This window comes from Podarcis muralis, chromosome 17 (assembly GCF_964188315.1).
Source record: "Podarcis muralis chromosome 17, rPodMur119.hap1.1, whole genome shotgun sequence".
In the NCBI taxonomy this organism is placed as follows: Eukaryota; Metazoa; Chordata; class Lepidosauria; order Squamata; family Lacertidae; genus Podarcis; species Podarcis muralis.
Window position 1 is genome coordinate 11,349,535 of NC_135671.1, and position 14,511 is coordinate 11,364,045.

Consider the following 14,511-nt stretch of genomic DNA (forward strand, 5'->3'; position numbering starts at 1 on the left):
TGGGAGAGACATGCCTAAAACCCCGGAGAGCCTCCCAGCCATCGTAGAGGCAATGCTGAGTTAGATGAGCCAATACTCTGACTTAGGATAATTGTACCCAGCTAAAGTACTGGAGAGGGATGCGGGTGGCGCTGTGGGTTAAACCACTGAGCCTAGGACTTGCCAATCAGAAGGTCGGCAGTTCGAATCCCCGTGATGGGGTGAGCTCCCGTTGCTCAGTCCCTGCTCCTGCCAACCTAGAAGTTCGAAAACATGTCAAAGTGCAAGTAGATAAATAGGTACCGCTCTGGCGGGAAGGGAAACGGTGTTTCCGTGTGCTGTTCTGGTTCACCAGAAGCGTCTTAGTCATGCTGGCCACATGACCCGGAAGCTGTACGCCGGTTCCCTCGGCCAATAAAGCGAGATGAGTGCCGCAACCCCAGAGCCGGCCACGACTGGACCTAATGGTCAGGGGTCGCTTTACCTTTAAAGTACTGGAGCTGAAGTGTGTGTGTGGAATTTATCTGCCCTTCCTAATATGCAAATTATCAGTTGCAGTACTATTTTTCTAGAAAAAGAGGTACCAGAACTCATCATGAACCTTTGTTCTCTTAGAATGGCAATGGCGCCCACCTGAGAGGTGCCGGAACTGAGTTCTAATGAGTTCTAACTGGAAAAAAAAAAGCCCTGGTCATTTGCTTCACTGAAAAATTATGAGTTTGTCTTCGGCAGAAAATATCAGAAAAGGTGGAACCTAAATTGAGTGAGCAAAGAATAGTTTGTAGCTGTAAGCACCGCAGAGCGGTTTTCTAACTCTACTTAATCTGCTCTTCTTTCCTGATTTTGTCTGCTCTCCATTAGAATCAGAATTGTAGAGTTGGAAGGGACCACAAGAGTGATCTAGTCCAACCTACTGCAATGCAGGAATCTTTCATCCAATGTGGAGTTTGAACCCACAACCCTGAGATCAAGAGCCTCATCCTCTACCCATCCCAGCCGATCATGCAGTGTTCCCTATTTTTCAGCTGGGCAGGTTGAGCAAATTCCTTTGTCTACTCCGTGTGCACAAGAGCATGTCATAAATATGCTGTTTCTATGGGATAGTATATATGTATATAGTAATAGGGACGTGCGTGGCACTGTGGTCTAAACCACAGAGCCTAGGGCTTGCTGATTAGAAGGTCGGTAGTTTGAATCCCCGCAACAGGGTGAGCTCCCGTTGCTCGGTCCCAGCTCCTGCCCCCCCCCAGCAGTTCAAAAGCACGTCAAGTACAAGTAGATAAATAGGTACCGCTCTGGCGGGAAGGTAGACCGCCACGTTTTCGTGTGCTGCTCTGGTTCGCCAGAAGCAGCTTAGTCATGCTGGCCACATGACCCGGAAGCTGTCTGCGGACAAACGGTGGCTCCCTCGGCCTATAGAGCGAGATGAGCGCACAACCCCAGAGTCGTCCGTGACTAGACCTAATGGTCAGGGGTACCTTTACCTTTATTATAGGGTAAAGTTATGAATAACTGTGTCTCCCAAGAGGCTTTTCCCTTTAAATCATTGGATTTTTGTGTGTGGATATTTGTGGAGAAAATATACCCTGGGTCGATTAATAGAATGATGATGGTCTGGATGGGCAGCATCTTGTAAGCCAATTATCTGAACCAGGGTACTGTGTGGCAATGAGTGGCCCACAATCGTTCTTAAGTAACCTATTGTATAGTGCATATGCACCCGATGCTGGAATTAAGCTTCACAAAGGGATGCTGTGGTCATAGTGAAAATTAGCTCCATTGCTTTTCAGGATACGGACCGGCTTGCAATGTGACAGTCTTCTTCAGCCCTCTCCTTTCAAGGTGCACAGCTAATATTTTTGACAATGTAAAAGTGAATTATGTAGGTGTATACAAATGTGAGAAGCAGGTATTTGAAAATGAGCATGCACACAGGTGCCCTTGTCAGGAAGATGGGATTGGCTGTAGCTTCTTGATAACAGTGCCTTTGTTACCATGAAATGGTTGCAATTAGCCATGTATACATAACACTGCAGTTTGCGGGCTTTTGTTCTCCCTTCCACATTCCTACCACCGCCGCTAATCTTTTTGCGCTGTTTCCGCTAGCGACATTAAGGACATGTCAGACATGTCGCTGAATTATTGTTAATTGTTTTATTGAACCCTGATTAATGCCAAACTGCTTAGCAGCAATTAGACATGTGATCTCTAAGAACACAGGCAACAAGTAACAGACTTGGATGGTCAACTCTACTCCAGAAATAAGAACAGAGGAAACTGGGAAGAGGAGGGGGAACTGACAACAAAGAATCAAACTTTTTCTCAAACAGATGTCTGAACATAGATGACATTAGAACTCTGTCATTATATTTGGACACAAGTGCCAGGAACTGGAGGAGCAGGTGGTGTTGGGAGAACTCTTGTGGACTGAAATGGTCTACAGAGCAACTGTGCCAATACTACACAGTAGCAATTTATTCCAGCACCTCTTTACTGAAAATGAACAGCAAAACGTTAAATAAATCAACAATTGCTTATTGCTTAATATTTGGGATTATAGTTTCTTTAGTTTATCAGTACCTTGCGGCCTTCCACTGTGCATTCCTTGTACATTTTCCATTACAGATACATTCTCTCCAAACCAATAAATTATATATATATATATATACATATGAAAATTATATATAATTTTCATATATATATGAAAATTAATGGATACATTATAGGGGTTTTTTGGGGAGGGGAGGGAGAAGGTATAACCAAACATTTTTTGACATTTATCTTAAAATAAAAGACTTCCTCTTTTCTTTCTCTTAAATGCCTAAATATAAATAATAAAGAACATTGTTATTTACAGTGATATAACTGATATATAACTCATAAAGACAATAAAGACAATAAATGATTGTGGGGGAACATCCACGTATGTACAAGATGTATTTACAGAAAAAAGAATATATACTTAAAATGGTATGTGGCCATTTCATTGTCTACATTTCTCTGCAGCATTTCGTATATATATGTTTGGTTTGTTGGATATTGCCACGGCTGGTAGGAATTCAGCCAGTACTGGAAAAGAGTGAGAACAGCCTTTGCTATGTCTCAAAGTGAAAGATGTGCACTGTTAGCCAGGCTTTCTAAATGCTTAAGGTGCCAATCCTTAGCTGGATTAAGATGAAGGAGCTAAGGGAAAATATGAACATGGTGGCAGCTTTGGGATCAAGAAATAAGAGGTTAAAGGAAACACATAAGACTGTTTCCCAGAGTAGACCCACTGAAACAAATGAACTTAAGCCAATTTATTGCAATGGGTTTACTCCAGTGTTGGGCATCGCCTATATTGTTGGTTGTGCATTAATGGCAGGGTGAGATGGGATACAAAATAAGGATGCAGACAAATTATCCGTTGGCAGATATTTACTTGTGCGGAGAACTCTGATGCGCCATAGCAGCTGCAGAGCTGGGTCTGCCATGCTCTTTCTTACGAGATAGGGTACTATTTGCCACAGGGGAGCATGAACTACATTCAGAATAGGAGTTCTTTATTTTGACTGCTGTTTCGTTCAGGACAAGTTTTTAGCAAACATTAAGTGGGAGACGGGAGACTACACCTAATAAACACATGATGATGGTGCAAAGCTTGAATGCATTAGAACAGAGTGCCCTGAGAATTGAAGTTGCTTTTTTAAAAAATATTAATCATAATAGCAGCTTTTTCTAGAGCTTGCTTTGATGGGTCAGAAATTCTTGCTCATTACCACAGCTGTTGTCTAAGCGTTTGATTTATTTCCTCATGTTTCTCTGTCATAGATGCAGCATTGCTGCAGATGTGCAAATGAGCCATTGCCGATTATTAACCCAGATGGAATGTTCCTGTCATCCAAAATAAACTCTTTTAACATAATACATTTAACTGTAAACAAGTAACGAGAGACCAAACAATTAACAAGAGACCAAAGTTCATGTATATATGAACTAACGGGAAGCTTTATGCTGATCAGAATGTTTTGTTGACCTCTGTTTGTGCCCTCTGTTCTTACACACTTCCTCCAGCATCTGCATGACTGTCACTGGCCAGTGGTCAGCGATGATTGGAATTGAAGTTCCATGACTCCTGGATGGCTGCAAGATCATCATCCCTGTCTTAAGCCACTCTGTATACAGTGGAACCTCAGTTTTTGAACATAATCCATTCCGGAAGACCATTCGACTTCCAAGATGTTTGAAAACTGAAAACTCAATGCAGCAGCCTCAATACAATAGGAAAATTCAAAACAGAAGCTACCTTGGAAGTTCGACTTCCAACGCTCGTACGGAAGCATTTACTTCCGGGTTTTGGGTGTTCTGAAATGTTCGTCAACAGAGACGTTCGAAACCCGAGGTTTTGCTGTATTGTCTTAGGGTTGTAATGCTGAGATTTTTTTAAAAGTCTAAAAGGCCTTACCACCAGTTTTTCATTGAACTTAAGCTACTTCAAAAAATTCTGCCTAAATTTTAAACCACTTGAATCAGCTAATCATTGCTGGCTTCTCTCTTTTTTAGATTTTAATGGCTGTGGGCCCTTTAGCAATCACAACAACTGGGGAAAAAGTTGTTTTAAAACAGATTCTTTTGTACTGTTCCCATTTTGGAAATCTATGACCTCATGTGCTTCAGAGAACAGAGCTTTAAGAACAGAACAGAGAGAAGCTACTACATTTCAGAGGACTGTTGTTAATGTACAGCACATTCCAGGTATTTTTAAAGTAAAGGTGGTGATACATAGGTAACCCATTTTTACTTGGGCGCATGGGAGTATTACCAATCCCCTCATCGTCTAACCACTTAAAATCAGATGTAGTACACAAGACTGTTTTCAGAAGAACTTAGAGATCTAGCAAAAGACACCTAATTCTCTGCAGCCTTTCTGTGATTCGGTTATAAACATCTGCTTCACAAATATTTTACTCATTCATAGGTGTTTGCTCTTGTTAACGAAGTGATCGTTCCAAACTGCAAAATAATAGTAAATAAAAGGGGCCACCTTAAAATGCATAGATATTACCCCCCCGATTTTAGCTACTCACTTTCTCATCTCTTTAATCCATTCTTTCCAGAATTTCCCTAGTAACTTTTAATTAATTATATTATTGCACAGCAGCTAATGACAGATGCTTGAGCATAGCTGAGGATATATTGTCAATATAGAAACAATGATAAAACTGGTGCATAAGAATGAGACCTACTTTCTATACTGTAGTTGAAGATACAATGAACAACAAAATGCATTTGCACTGTCATTTTAAATTGATAATTCCTCTACCATGGCATTCAAATCTATGATAGTGCATACGGACCTTGGAAATGCTGACCTCAGCTGTAGCAAATAACTTTTTATTTTATTTTACATCAATAAAATGTCAGCATAAGAGATGTAATTACCGTTCCAAATGCTTGCTACTTTTGGCGGAACTCTTTAATTTTTATCACCTTGCCAGGGGAAAGTCACATTTAGCTTTTACTTTAAAATATCCTTTGGTAATGTATCACCAAATATATTTTATATATCGTATATACTCAGACTTACCCTCCAAGATATTATTACAATACTGGGATAATATTAAGCCCTTATACTCTTTTCCCACTTTTATGATTTTAACAGGCAGTTTCTAGTGGCGACTTGTCAGCTGCAGCAGGGTGCTAAATGGAGAGATGTGACAGCTCCTTGCCTAGATAGGAGCTTAACAGAGCAGTGTGAGATTCAGCAACCTTTATCAACAATGATGCTAGCCAGCAGAAAGGGACAAAAGGTAATAAAAGTATGTGCTATTTCTTCTTCGGTTTTTGGATGGGCTGATGTACCACATTCAGTTTTTATCTTGCAGTAGTCTGCACAACGCGGGACGCGGGTGGCGCTGTGGGTAAAAGCCTCAGTGCCTAGGGCTTGCCGATCGAAAGGTCGGCGGTTCGAATCCCCGCGGCGGGGTGCGCTCCCGTTGTTCGGTCCCAGCGCCTGCCAACCTAGCAGTTCGAAAGCACCCCCGGGTGCAAGTAGATAAATAGGGACCGCTTGCCAGCGGGAAGGTAAACGGCGTTCCGTGTGCTGCGCTGGCTCGCCAGATGCAGCTTTGTCACGCTGGCCACGTGACCCGGAAGTGTCTCCGGACAGCGCTGGCCCCTGGCCTCTTAAGTGAGATGGGCGCACAACCCTAGAGTCTGTCAAGACTGGCCCGTACGGGCAGGGGTACCTTTACCTTTTTAGTCTGCACAACATATTTTGAGAACTCATGATGTTCAGCATTAAAGGGAGTGGGTAGGTACATCATGTAACTGGTAACATTTTCTGGACTTGCAGGTGTGCACTGCAGCACAGAATAATGGTAAAATCGTGTACAGTCATGCACTAAGAGGTTTTCTGATTGCCCTGCCCTTTTCCCTGGGAAAATTCACTATTTAGCAAGGTCCAGTGATTTCCCTTTCTGTCATGTGACAAAATGGAGCAAAACAAACACAGCTAAAAGGAAGACAAGTACAATGAAGAAATCTATTTGGAATATTAATGAGAAGTCTGCAGCTTCTATTGATGTCTTTTTAACTGCACAATATTGTACTCAGTCCAAACATCGAGGTCTGACATCAGCTGCTCTGTAAAGTGGATTAAAGCTGATCCATTTTCAGTTTAAACTCTCTTCTCTCAGATCCACACAGTAGCAGGGCCTAACTCACACTAGAGCTCAAAACTGAAGTAGTAGCTCACCCTTAATACATGTGAAACCTTAGGAAGTAGAATAAAAATGAATGCGGAAGGTATGCATTTCCAAGGCCAGTGGCAGGGTTTAGGTTTAGAATCTCCTTCCTTCTGCCTCTTACTGTTACACTGCATTGGTCAAATAAGTCACAAAAGTATAAGTCTTATAGCCATGTAATGTTTTGAGCTGGCTTAGGAGACTGTGTAGGGTTTCTGGGTAACAGAGCAATGCTTTCTCTTGCCTTGAGAAAACAAGATTTTCACCAGTAAAGGAAGACAATACTGCTGAATCCCAGGGAGCCAGGAAGCTAATGCTACAAAACATTCCCTTGTTAGGTTCTGAACCGGCAGCCAATACTCAGCAAAGCACTTAAACATGCGCTTGAAGTCAGTATGATGAAATGGAAACTTCAAGCTTGTGTTCATGTAAATTACATTGCAGGAAAGTTGTTTCAATGGTTTCCCCCCCTGTAATATAACTTAATCAACAGTTACAACATGATTCTAAATAGCTTTATGCAGAAGTAAATCCTACTGATTAAGTTTCTCCTGGTACATAGGATTAGGACTGCAGCCTTAGACTACGGTGCACTCAAGTTACATTATCCAGATTAGGCTCTGTGGGAGTTGCAAAGATCTCAGCCTCATACATCAGTGTTAACTGAACTCAAAGGACTAGTTACGAACTGTGAACAGATTTGTTTTTCCTAACCCTCTCCTGAGAGTCAATGTCAGCACAACCAACCTTATTTTTCATTCACAAAAATGAATGAAAATACCACCTTCGGTCACCAGTCTGTGCTGCACAAACTGAGATGTATAAAGGCCAGGACTATCATTCTGACCCAAACTCAGGTCCAACAAGGGGCTGTTGGCTTGTAAAGTGAGAAGTTGAAATAACTCTATTCCTGGTGCCTCAGGACCAAACTAGATGGGATACCTATTTGTTTAAACCTGAGACTGCCTCACTCACACATAAATTAGGGTAAGAAGCCCACATTTTAAGGATAAAATGAAGGAGAGGGCTACCTGCAGCATATCCCCATACAACCTGTCCTACCCCCAGCTCTTTTATCCTCAGTTGACCACTGAGGAATAAGTTTGGCTAGGTGAAAAGTGATGTGGGGAGACGATCCCCTTTTGCACTCCCCTTTTCTCTAAAAATAGGGTCTCGCGTAGCTCACCTTCTAGGTGACTCGGGCAAAAAAGTCATTTGATTGATCAGTGGCATAATGTATCTAACAAAATGCATGCTTGACAAATGTACCATTTTTGCCTTACAGATACTTAGATGAAAACCTATACAGATCAACACTTTCCTTCTATTTTACTAAATGTTTAGCCTTTCCCCACCAGACCTCTCATTCTAGCTCATTTGGGTTTCATCTTGTATGTAAGTTGGCAGTTTTGGGCTCGATCCAGATCTAACCAAAGTTAAGCATGTTTAAGTCCCAATGATTGCAAAGGAAGAGATTCCCCCCCCTGTAGAAGAGACATTTGTTTTCCAGTTTGAACATAAAAAAAGTTACCCATTTGAAGCACACCACATTTCACTCCATGGTAGGGGTACGGATACAGGTTCAAAATGACTGTGGTTTTATCACTGGCATTTTAATTCCCCGCACTATGAGTCTCCCTCTTTTTTTTTTGTTTAGTTACAAAAGCTGCTTTTACCCAGGAACTGCAACCAACTTACTTTGGGCACAATGCAGCAGGGCGTTCTCCTGTATAAACCACACTGAAATAAATAGGAGTTGGTCAAAAGGGCTGTGATATAGATCCCATTTATTTCAAAGTTGATTGCATAGGAGGACTTCCCTGCTGGATTATGGCGCATTTACTTTTTGTGACCAAGCAAGCCTGAACTTGTGTTTCAGAGAAACACGATTACAAAAAATTATAGAGGTTCAGGGAGATTCTTGGTTGATTATATTAAACTTAAAGCCCACAGTATTTCTGTCAAATATTTAATACAGCTTTACGTCTTTTGGTATTGACCTGTCGTAAACAATGGCATAACGGTTGGATCTACCATTTCCTTCAAGGCTCCCAAAGCAAACTGTGGTCCCGTGAGAGAGCAGACAAAACCCAACTCATATAAGGTAAGGAAATAACCACCTCTTATAAAAGAAAGGCGTATGCTTTGTTCTTTAGGTAGCTATGCCAGTACAGAACGTTTTTGATCAGGGGCTACAGCAAGCAAACACAGGGACTGTTGCAGTTCTTGCAAGTTGTACAGCCAGTCGCCACTAATGCAATGCACAAAGAAAAAAAGGGGGCCGGGTTGTGGGCAGAGGTTGTGGGGAAGATATAACCCAGAATGTTAGAGACTTCTGCGAAATACTGTGGAACAGCAATCACTTGTAACTTTTACAAAACTTGCTCTCAACATAACATAACATAAAGGCACCATTGATATCGTTCTCATTTTTGAAATACTGTAAAAAAATTGCTACATATGGCACATAACACTTTTTGTATATACATTATATATTTAATTTATAAAAGTTTTTTTCCTGTTTTGTCTTTTTTAATCCTAATAGCGGAACTGCTAAAATAAAATAAATTGTTTTTAATTTAAAGGTGGAGTACTTCAATATATAAAATAAAGTTTTACATGTGAATCTATGTGGGTTGGTTTTTTGTTTTTTTTAGTGTTTCTCTCTCTCTCGCTCTCTCTCTTTTATACAGCGATGGGATCTTGATTAGCTATTACACTGGACAATCTTGCTTGCAATTCTTCCTGTGTTGAGAACCGACTGTTTTGGGTAGTCCTGGTGTCAGCCAGTCGATATGCAGTAGCTGATTCCAGGTCGACTGTTATGGGGTTTTGTATGCTCAGAAAAGGTGTATCTTCCCCTATCCTCTCATCTTCTGTTTCACTCTCTGAGCTACTGTTCTCACAGCTTGTGTCGGTGTTCATTTCCAACCTATTGGAAATATGGCCATTGGGCTTTGTTCTTTTGGCCCTCCGACTGTTGACTAGTTTTTTGGGGGGCTCTTGCGTCGGCTCATACTCTTGTGTGGTTTCGTATTCCTCGTCCTCCACTATCCTCAGCGGACTTGGTGGCAGGCTGCCGCTTTCATGCGCGGGGTTGTGGTGGTAAGAGGAGTTGAACTGTTGCATGTGATGCTCGTATTTTTCCCGTAACCGGGGTGGGGTCACCAGAAGGAGAGGCCTCTCCTCTTCTATAAACGGGCTGACTGCCACAGAAGGGACAGACATTGTTAAACTGGAGACTTGCGGAGACATTTCTGAGGCAGGCGACTTTGGAGAACTTGGAGTATGGAAATCTACGGGTGACATGCGAGCTGGTGTTGTCATAGCAGATACGTACCTAAAGAAGTACAGATAAAATTGAGCTGGAGAAGAATTAAGTGGAAGAACAAAAACGTGACAGCATTAAGAAAAATAATTTCTGGGAGGTTCCCAAGCCATTTGGATTCTTGATGCACAGCCTGCCAAATTGCTAGTAATACTGAATTATATTAGTGGGGCTGCAGTGATACACTTCTTCATTTTCTAAAAATAAAATAAAATAAAATACTTGCGTTCCTAAACTCCAAATCTGTACAACCAATGCTTGAGACAAAACTGATTAGCATGTATAATTAAATTTTATATATTAATGTTCCTCATTTTCACAAGTCTTCATGAAAATGAATAGCAACCCATGATGAAATATAGATAACATCTCCAGCGATATTCATTTCCATCAGCTTTAGAGAAGAGAAAATTTAATCTTTAGCGCTGAAAGATTTCAAGGCTGGGAAGTGCAAATTGGTTGTATGGATGTCAAAGGAATTTCAAGGTTTTACACCAAGGATCTTCATCATGGTGCTCATTTACATATGAATTCAGAACGCATTCAAGGCTAAGTTTAAGAATAGTAGCACAATGGAAGCACTCTTCCTAGTTAATTAATCTACTGTAAGGCCCTGCAGCATTTCAGGCATGACCACATGCAAATAATACTGCAAAGGTTATTCAGAGGTGCGTGTCTCACATTTATATGATTTAGTTATGTATCTATCATTACTATTGATTTATTTCCTCCATGTGTGTCTTCCATTTGCTGTGCCACACTGGGTATGAGTCATGGGAGTATATTCCAGATACAGTCATACTTCGGGTTACAGGCGCGTTTTCTCAGGTTACGGATGCGCCAAAACCCGGAAACACTAGAATGGGTTACTTCCAGGTTTCAGCGGCCGCACATGCGCAGAAGCGCTAAATTGCGCTTTGCGCAGACGTGCCGAATCGCAACCCGCGCGTGCGCAGACGTGCCGCTGCGGGTTGCGAACGTGCCTCCCGCACGGATCACGTTCGCAACCTGAGCGTTCACTGTATTTGCTTTCCAGAAAGGAAGTTAACAGAGACCTCCTGGAGAAGTGGGCCCTACTCTGATAATAGTCACATAAACAATAATTCAGTGGTGCTTATTCTATACCCCACATTTCTCTTAATAGGAATTGATGCACGTTAAATATATGGTTGAACTGAGGCAACTACGTGACTACGACATCAATTAGTGGTATCTAAGTAAGTGGAGTTTTCTTCTCCCAAAACCTCAACTGAGGGGAGATGCATTCAACCTGCTATTTGTATTTTTTGCTCTTTGAAAGAGGTTGAGAATAAATCAACTGAAATTTCTTATTAAAGTAAGGAGAAGGGGGCTGTGTATTAATGTTATAGTTTAAGCACATCTCTCTCTCACACACGGTGCATCAGGTTGGAGGTTGGAAAAAGAAGACCAGCCTTTCATAATTCCTAGTAGGAACCTTTTCCTGGTTATTCTGATCACCTGCTTTATTCACAGTCTACTTTGGCTGCATCTGCACTTAAGCTCCACTTTCCTCCTAAAAAACCACTCCAAAAAGACTTTGTGCCATGGGAGGGATCAACATCTTTGGCTAATTATTCAGAAGATCATAAAATCCCCTTGTAAAGAAGTCTGCTCTCAGCTTAGAATCTCTCTCCCCCCCCCAACTCCCATCTATCACTGAGTTTCAAATTTGAGATGGATAAACAAACATACAATCAAAAAACCTAAGGATTTTCTTGAAAGACTGAAAATGCAGTTTTAAAAATGAACTCATTTCTGCCGGCTTGTATCCCAGATAAGTCACACCTTTCGAATTATTGGCTGTAGGTACCTCTCACTGTGTGGTGAATCGCGGTAGGAGTCGGGTGTCTCTCGTGCATGTCTGAGAAAACTATTACATTCCCGTGGCCCTCCAATGCCATTGAGACGCCCTCGGGGGCCTGACGGACTTGCATGCCGGCTGTTCTCAACTGAGGAGCTCACAAGCACAGAATGGCTTTCAGAGATTATGCTTTCCGTCCGACCGTTGCTCCAACTAATAAAAAGCCGTTGGGAAGAACAGAAGAGAATATTTTAAAATTTAACACTGGAAAGAGAAAACTACGTAATGCATGATCCAGGAGTGTGCATAGAGGTAAAGTTTTTCTAATGCTGCTGATTAAGAAGATTCTTAAAAAGCTACTATGTACACAAAAATGGGGGGGGGGGTAGCCTGAAACTTTCAGCCTTCAACTGACATAGTCTTCAAGATTTTACTGTCATACAAAGGAACAAATGGTACTGCTCTGTGTCAAGGAAAGCCAAATTATATAAACAAATAAGAAATTAAATGCTCTGAATAAATTATGAAGTTCACTATAAGCATATTTACTTGGAATTTATTCGGAATATCACTAACAGTCTTGCACATCCTCATTAAAACCTAATTGTTGGATACACAAACCACAGATAAGAGGGGAAAGGGTTGCTGTGGGAGAGAGCGGGGATACTGTAGCTTAAAGGTAAAGGGACCCCTGACCATTAGGTCCAGTCGCGGACGACTCTGGGGTTGAGGCGCTCATCTCGGTTTACTGGCCAAGGGAGCTGGCGTTTATCCGCCGACAGCTTCCAGGTCATGTGACCAGCATGACTAAGCCGCTTCTGGTGAACCAGAGCAGTGCATGGAAACACTGTTTACCTTCCCGCCAGAGTGGTACCTATTTACCTACTTGCACTTTGACGTGCTTTCGAACTGCTAGGTTGGCAGGAGCAGGGACTGAGCAACGGGAGGTCACCCCGTCGCGGGGATTCGAACCGCCGACCTTCTGATTGGCAAGCCCTAGACTCTGTGGTTTAACCCACAGCGCCATCCGCATCCACTATACTATAGCTTACCCCTTCTCAAATAAAACCACTGGAGAGGAATACACACATTTCAAAACAGTAAATTAAACAAAATAAGAGCAAATGGTTTTTAAATGGGCTACCGAGCTGAATAGCCTGGCTAGCGTCCACCAGATCTTTTTATTTCTTTAAAGACAAGATGAAGACACTTGGACGTGTTCATCTAGCCTTGAGTGGTAAACTGTGGCAACACCTACAGTATCTATACAGGGTTACCCAGGAGTAAATTGCACAAGACTTATTCCCAAGTAAGTGGGCTTTGCCATCATACAAAGGAATAAATGGCCAGACCTTCACAACCAGTGACCCACCAAGCTGAACTGCCTGCCCGCCCCCTGTATGGTAGTGTCCAAGGGTATTTTGGGCCCACTAATAGTTTTCTGTATGTCTGACACTAGAAAAACAGGGTTGTCAAGCACATGGCAAGCAGCTAAATATGGTTGGTGGGACATGTTCAGTTCTGTGGGCAGGAATTCACTGCTCAACATTGTTCTCATCAGAGGCATCATTGAGAATTAGGCATAGACTAATTCCACACAACTTAATAGCAATGAATCTATTATTCAAAGGAATAAATGCAACATCCCAGGAACAAAAATTTGATTACCTTGTTACTTTGATTACCTTGTTACTCATATGATGTATTGGTCATTAAGAATAATAGTGTGATCAAGGTATGAGATTACTGCAACACAGAGCTTTCCGAACTTTGCACATTGGTGACACACTTTTTAGACATGCATCATTTCAAGATACATTAATTCAGTTTTACTAGCAAACCAGAGGTTAAACCAACCCCTTTCCAGCCCCGGGATGGGCGCAGGGAGTATTTGTGCGATACACCTATGCACTGCAGCTGACACACTAACCTGTGACGACAGACAGTTTGGAAAGCTCTTCTGCAACAGACATGGACTCTAAAATCATGGAAGGTTGACACTTGCTTTAGCCCTTCCCCTCAGCCAACAAAAGCTGCTTTTTAATATGGTTTAGAAGACTATGTGAACATTTCAGCAACCAGTAAAAAGTCTCTATAATCAAAGATTTGTTGCAATCACTGGAAAGGTCCAAAATGGTTAAAAGTTTACCAAGATGCACCTTTTCTTAAAAACAGGGGAAAAAACCTGCAGGTTTTATTTCAGCCTCCTACCTGTGACTAGGTGTCTGGGTGACCGTTGTGGAATGGTGAGTCGTTGAGGTATAGTGGCTTGTAGAAAATGATGTCTCTGTTTCTCTCTCCACAGCATGTTCACTGGATATTACATTTTTTGATACATATTGCTAAATAAAAGGGAGACATAACTCATATTTATAAGCACAACTCATACATCATGGATGGGATTCACCCAATTAGTCCTTTAAATGGAAGGGCTTCTACTTGTGTAAACTGGCCTTTCTCCTCTCCCTCGTGGCCCCTGCCAGTGGCTTGTGTGTGTGTAAGGAGAACCCTATGTATTTGGTCTGGCAAGTTAATGTGCTTGAATACTCCCACTGAGACCTCAGGAGGTCTTTAATAAAGAATGGGGAAAGTTTATGATTTATTTGAAAAGCTATTGCAAACAATTACACACATTGGTAGGACTGACAGAAAACTTG

At 41.8% G+C, this 14,511-nt stretch overlaps 1 protein-coding gene and 1 long non-coding RNA gene across 14 annotated transcripts in view; one reads left to right on the forward strand and one right to left on the reverse strand.

The window, feature by feature from the left end:
* LOC144326010 (uncharacterized) overlaps nt 1-14,511 on the forward strand; it is a 126,669-nt gene that overhangs the window by 40,651 nt on the left and 71,507 nt on the right. Inside the window, exons 3-4 of one of the 2 annotated variants that reach the window (XR_013391184.1) lie at nt 5,621-5,768; nt 8,752-8,808. This is a non-coding gene — a long non-coding RNA (uncharacterized LOC144326010). Of the gene's footprint in view, nt 1-5,620; nt 5,769-8,751; nt 8,852-14,511 lie in introns of those variants that run through there. The other variant, XR_013391183.1, reaches the window with a different exon arrangement.
* Nucleotides 8,657-14,511, reverse strand: part of NRG1 (neuregulin 1) — a 304,550-nt gene continuing 298,695 nt past the window's right edge. For all 12 annotated transcript variants that reach the window (XM_077921607.1, XM_077921606.1, XM_077921604.1 and 9 more), the window contains 3 exons: nt 14,066-14,196; nt 11,860-12,067; nt 8,657-10,040 (listed from right to left, as the gene is read on the reverse strand). In XM_077921607.1, the coding sequence (XP_077777733.1) occupies nt 9,390-10,040; nt 11,860-12,067; nt 14,066-14,196 (990 nt within the window). In that variant the 3' untranslated portion in view covers nt 8,657-9,389. The remainder of the gene's footprint in view (nt 10,041-11,859; nt 12,068-14,065; nt 14,197-14,511) is intronic.